Below are 5,684 nucleotides of genomic sequence, written 5' to 3'. Positions count from 1 at the left end.
TAAGATATCTCTCGTAATAGACATATTAGGGAATGTCTTAGGACTTTGAACTTGCTTAGACATAAGTCAAGTGAAAAGCGTAGTCGTTGGTTCCTAAAGTGAAATGCATATCGTCCTTAGCATATCCTTGATTCTTTGTTGGCTAACTTGAAGTAATTCGGGCTAGGTTTTATTATTATAAGTCCAAATCCCAAATCCAACCCATTATTTGTGACCACTTCCCATTTTACAAGAATCACTCATTTCAACATTCACTATTCTTTAAAACTTCAGAGTTTGGAAATTGTTTAGAAGTCCTTGAGGATCGATACTTGGATACTCCGTCCATTTTATATTACTCTGACAGGTGTGCGCTTGCATCTATATAATTGTTACCACGCTTAGTGCGTGCGTTCAGCATAAACACCCAGTCAAGTTTTTGGCGCCGTTGCCGGGGACTTTAGTTTTAAAATTATTTTCAAATTCTTTTAGTTTTTATTTTTGTGAATTGTTGTTGGGTGTAATTTCCATCCACCGTTTTTGTTCTATATTTTTGGTCGTTTATCTCACAATGGTAAGTTAAAGTGCATGAGCACAAGATCTTTTCTTCTACCCCTTGACCCTGAGATTGAGCGGACCCTTCGAAAAACTCGAAAGGAGCAAAGACTTCGAAAACAACTAGAAAAGCAAAAAGAGAGAGAAGGTGAAATCAGTCCTGAAAGTGAGGTAGAGAGTACAAGCACATCAATGGCAGATATTCCACCTCGTGATCCGGTTGATCCACCTGCTGTTAACGGTAATATGAGGGATCATGCAAGAAATGATGAATTCAACCATATCCAGATGGCGGACAACAGAGACGTGGCAATGCGAGAATATGCCGCCACGGCTTTTCAGAACTTTGATTCAGGGATAGTCAACCCTATTCCAGCCCACGCAAACTTTGAGCTTAAACCAATGATGTTCCAAATGTTGCAGACAATTGGACATTTTGGAGGGCAGGAACATGAGGATCCACATGATCATCTGAAATCATTCATTCAAATTGCAAATGCATTTCGATTACCTGGTATAACAGACGATGCTCTGAGGCTAACACTTTTTCCATTTTCTTTGAAGGACCAAGCTAGAGCATGGCTCAATGCATTTCCACCGGGATCCATCACCACATGGGGGTCGTTAGTGGAGAAGTTCTTAACAAAATTCTTCCCACCTACTCGCCACGCTGATATCAGAGAGGAGATCATCTCCTTTAGACAGTATGATCGTGAACCTGTTCACGAGGCGTGGGAGAGATTTAAAGAACTAATCAGGAAATGTCCGAACCATGGCTTGCCGGCATGCATCCAGATAGAACATTTCTTTAGAGGTTTAGATCATCCTACTAAGATGATGCTAAACAATGCTGCCAACGGAGCCTTTACAAAGAAGACATTCAACGAGATAGTTGACATCCTAAATGACTTAGCTTCACATAACGAACTATGGTGTTCGCAAAGATCTAGGGCAGCACCAAAGAAGCAAGATCCAGCTGAAGTTTTGGCTCTGGACATTGCGACCTCGATGCAAAAAGAGATGGTTACAATGAACCAGAGGCTGAAAGAGATGGCATTGGGAATAAAAAATCCAGGCACCACGCTGGAGAAGATGGCTGGCCTTCAATGCCGACACCACCCTCAGGACCCCGGCCTTGACTCCTTTAAAGGTAAAGTTTTGTCCGGAGGGCAAGCGAAAGCTAACTTCCTTCTTCGAGCAATCGATATTAGCCCGGTTAGCAGCTAACCAATCCATGCCTAGTATCACACCGGAATTCTGCATATCCAGTTGAATTAACTTCACCTCCACGGTCTGACCATCGAAAGAGAGCTGGTCTCCTTTCACCACTTGACTAGTGACCAACACAGATCCTGACGGAGTGGATACCGACAACAAAAAGCCTAACGATTCTAGCTCTAGGTCCGCATGCCGAACAAAGGTAGAAGCAATGAAAGAATGACTAGACCCCGAGTCAAATAAAGGGTAAGCAGGCATACTGAGTACTAAAACAGTCCCTGCAAAAGTAACACACATGCAATAAAACACAAGCATATACACACAGCTCAAGACTCGCAAAGAGAAGGTACCTGTGACCACCGCCTCAGCATGCTCAACATCCCCCCTGGTAAGAGCGAAGACGCGCGCCCTATGGGTTCCACCTTGAGTTGCCGCCGTCGCAGGGATCCTCTGGCCTAAAGCTTGGGTATTCGAGCCGGTCATCGGACACTCCCTTGCAAAATGTCCTTCCTTCTGACACCTGTAACATATTCTCTTTCCCGCCCAACACGGTCCAGCATGGCTCCTCTTACAAAAGGGGCACACCGGAGAAACAGTCTGCCTTTGCACAAGCTGCTGGTGTCCCCTCGAGGGTTGACTGGAGGAGAACGATGCAAATTTCCTCTTGACCCCCGAGCTGGAGCCCATCACCTGTTGAGACTAAGGCTCCTCAAGACATTTGTCCATAACCAACGCACACCTGACTGCTGCTGCATAAGTAGTTGGCTCCTTGAGAACAAGTAGCCCCTTGATCTCCCTACGCAAACCGTCAATGAACTTGTCAATCTTTAATTGTTCAGTAGGAATATATAGCATTCCAAAATGGGACAGCTCAGTGAACTTCCTCTCGTATTGGGCCACAGTTAGGCTCCATTGAGTGAGACGGAGAAACTCTGCCCGTTTTTCGTTCCTGACAGTCACGGGGAAATAGTACTCATAGAGTAGGTCCTTAAACTTCGCCCATGTGACGGGTGTGTTGGCGTGATCCTCCACTGCCGCCACCGACTCCCACCAGTTTACTGCTTCTCCCCGAAGCATAAACACTGCTCCCCGGACCTTGAATTCGTCGGAGCATCCCAAATACACATAAAGGGCTTCCAACTCTCTGACCCATTCCTCGGCCGCAGTAGGCCTCTCACTCACCCCGTTGAAAACGGGTGGTCCGAAGCGTTTGAAATCCCTGATAAAATTGACCTCCTCTTGTTGAATCTGTGCCCAGCAAGGCTGCTACGTCTGAGCCCCACCGGCTCCATTCGCATTATCCAGCAATACTTGCAATGCCTCAGCTAGTAACACCACCTGGGGATTCACCTGGGGAACTCCCTGAGGTGCTGCCTGCGGGACCGGGGGTGCTACCCCTCCAGGAACTGTCGGGGGAACATTTGGATCCGCTGCTTCCTCACCCCTAGGGTTCGGATCCTCGTAGTTGTGAGCTCTCGTGTTCCGTAGAAAAGCCATTGTCTAAAGGAACAAAGAATAGAGCACCAAGGTCATTAACACACTAACCGGGGCACAACACAAGTGCAAAATTCAAGCAAAGTCTACATAATGAATCAAAGAAACACACCGACCTATCTAGTATCAGTCAATAATAATATCTCAATCATAAGCAATGTAAGACATTCATGATCGAACATCCAGAACTCGGAAACGTACCTGGTGATGATGAGGAGACTGACAAGGACCGTACACTGACGACCTAGATTCTAGGACAGTCTACAGGAACAACTCCCTCTGATACCAATTAAATTAATATTTACCGAACATTGTATGTTGGGTCTTGTTTTAAGGGAATGGACTCCTTCTTCTTTGGGCTTGGATGATTGGGCTTTCATTGAGGGAAAATTTGTTTTAAAACAAAACAAAAGGAAAGAATAAAAAAAAATATAAACAAAATAGAGAAAACCTATTTTGGTTTCTCTAACCGAGATCTTAATAGGTCTCACTCAAAGCAGAAGCGTCTCCACCTACCTACACTGACTTGCTGTCCAATCAGTGTTTCTCTTACTATTTTAATTGTTGGACATGGTTGTGAGGTCGATACTGTTATTGTAGCTTGCTGTGTTTATTTATTGGATATGTATATGACTTGTATCCATGATTGTTGTCTGCAACTTTAGGAATTTGTTGATATTGTATGGTTGGAAGTGATTAAGATTTGTTATGTTGTGAAAAGTATGTTATGTGAAGCATGTCATAAGTTTATTTGTTGAAGCTTTTGTGTTCTCTATGTTGTGAGCAGGTTGGTTGTTGTCGAATTATGGGTTATCGAGATCCGTGATGCATTGAAATCATACTAGATGATGTGTTGTGGATGGACGTTGTGGTGATTAGTTTTATTAGGGAGCTGGTACTAGAATCTTGGTTGGAGGCTAGAAATGATATGTGGAGTTTTGGAAGTTATGGAAGAAGAATGGGTGAGTGTCAGGGCCTCGGGTATAAATGGTCGGGGGCTGATACGTCACTAATTGGGTATCGAGGTCTCGGGTATAAATGGTCGAGGGTCGATACGCCAATATTGGATAAAGATGAGCGTCGAGGCCTCGGGTATAAATGGTCGAGGGTCGATGCGAGGAGTCTTTCGAAAGGAAACTATTGGGGCCTTGGGTAAAAATGGTCAAGGGCCAATAGATTGTAAAGACATCGAGGCCTCGGGTATAAATGGTCGAGGGTCGATGCGAGGAGTCTTTTGGAAGGAAATCTATTGGGGCATTGGGTAAAAATGGTCAAGGGCCAATAGATGGTGAAGTCATCGGGGCCTCGGGTAAAAATGGTCGAGGGCCGATGCAGTAGTGTCGGGGCTCTGGGTATAAATGTTCAGGGGCCGACTCTACTCGAAGGAGTTAACTGTGGAAGGTTAGGATAGCCATGATAAGCGTAGAGGTACTTGAGATGTTAGGGAGACTAGAGATTGGTTGTTAACGTGTTTCCTGGTTGTGGTTGTGACTAAACTTTATGGAATGTGTTTATGTTTGAATGCATGATGTGATGAAAAGCATGACTATGAATGTTTCATGATTTGGTTGGGCATGATGTGTGTGTGTTGATTCTTTAATAAGCATGACACGTTGTTCCTTGATAAGTATACTGTTTGTGCGTGACCCTTCAGATAAAGACTGCTTACTGAGTACTGTGGTTGTACTCATCCCTCTTTTTCCCCTCCAATTTGCAGGTATCGAGCTAGCTCTTGGGATGGTGATGGCGAGGAGGAGACTTGATCGAAAAGACCATTAGCTATGCTGCGTGCAATTAATTTCTTTTAGTTAGGATAGTTGTGGCCATTTAATCCTGTAGTTGAGTTGGTAGTGGTTGGTTTTGTTTAGTTTTATTGTCTAAAGGATGTTGTAAGGTTGCCGATTCATTATTCTTTTAGAGCATTAATTTTGTTAGCCTCTTGAACAACGAGATTGTAATCTACTTAGGATATTTATGAATACATTTGTTTAAGTTGATCGTGCATGAATTAGTTTTTGCTTCATTGCCATTCGAGATGTTAATATTTATTTAGTGGATGGTTTATAGTTAGTAGAGGTTTCCTTGAAGGGTTTGGTTAACGTGAAGTCGGTATTAAATGGTTTATCTGTATAGGATGTGAGTTTCTCTTAAAACTTTAGTGTTGCTGTTCTAATTGTTCAAGCTCTCGTGAGTGTTGAAAATCAAAGTAGCGCAGGAGAGGCGTGGTAGCTTTATTGCTTAGTATTGTGGTGAAGATAATTCTCTTGTTAATGTGAAAATTTTAGGTAGTCTTAGTAATGGTCCCTGTTTGGAAATGGTGAAATTCCTGGGGCGTTACAAAGAACCATGGTTTGCAGATCTAGCCAACTATATTGCTAGTGGAATTCTGCCAGCGGACATGAACAAGCAACAGCTGAAAAGGTTTTTGTATGAGAGTA

The 5,684-nt window shown here is 43.6% G+C and overlaps 1 protein-coding gene and 1 non-coding gene across 2 annotated transcripts; both read right to left on the bottom strand.

Annotated features, from left to right (window-relative positions):
* Positions 1 to 1,206: 1,206 nt before the first annotated feature.
* Positions 1,207 to 1,313, bottom strand: LOC148208278 (small nucleolar RNA R71). Its single transcript, XR_015789133.1, has one exon. It is a non-coding gene; the product is annotated as a small nucleolar RNA R71 (small nucleolar RNA).
* A 1,138-nt stretch (positions 1,314 to 2,451) lies between these two features.
* On the bottom strand, positions 2,452 to 3,249 carry LOC148208277 (uncharacterized). Its single transcript, XM_088120171.1, has 2 exons — positions 3,064 to 3,249; positions 2,452 to 3,000 (listed from the first exon to the last, which is right to left on the bottom strand). Exons 1-2 carry the CDS (start codon positions 3,247 to 3,249, stop codon positions 2,452 to 2,454), a joined length of 735 nt encoding a protein of 244 aa, XP_087976297.1.
* Positions 3,250 to 5,684: the final 2,435 nt, after the last annotated feature.

This window comes from Momordica charantia (genome assembly GCF_013281855.1).
Source record: "Momordica charantia cultivar OHB3-1 chromosome 11 unlocalized genomic scaffold, Mcharantia_2.0 BLBB01000011.1, whole genome shotgun sequence".
Classification (NCBI taxonomy): Eukaryota; Viridiplantae; Streptophyta; class Magnoliopsida; order Cucurbitales; family Cucurbitaceae; genus Momordica; species Momordica charantia.
The sequence above is the reverse complement of the archived record's forward strand: the minus strand, read 5'-3'. Positions and strand labels throughout refer to the sequence as shown.

What these genes read in the sequence shown, in the direction of transcription:
- LOC148208277 (XM_088120171.1), bottom strand. Translation starts at nt 3,249, where the DNA reads ATGGCTTTTCTACGGAACACGAGAGCTCACAACTACGAGGATCCGAAC. An exon ending in TACTAGCTGAGGCATTGCAA is followed by an intron (nt 3,001 to 3,063) that starts GTATTGCTGGAT and finishes TGCTGGGCACAG; the next exon opens with ATTCAACAAGAGGAGGTCAA.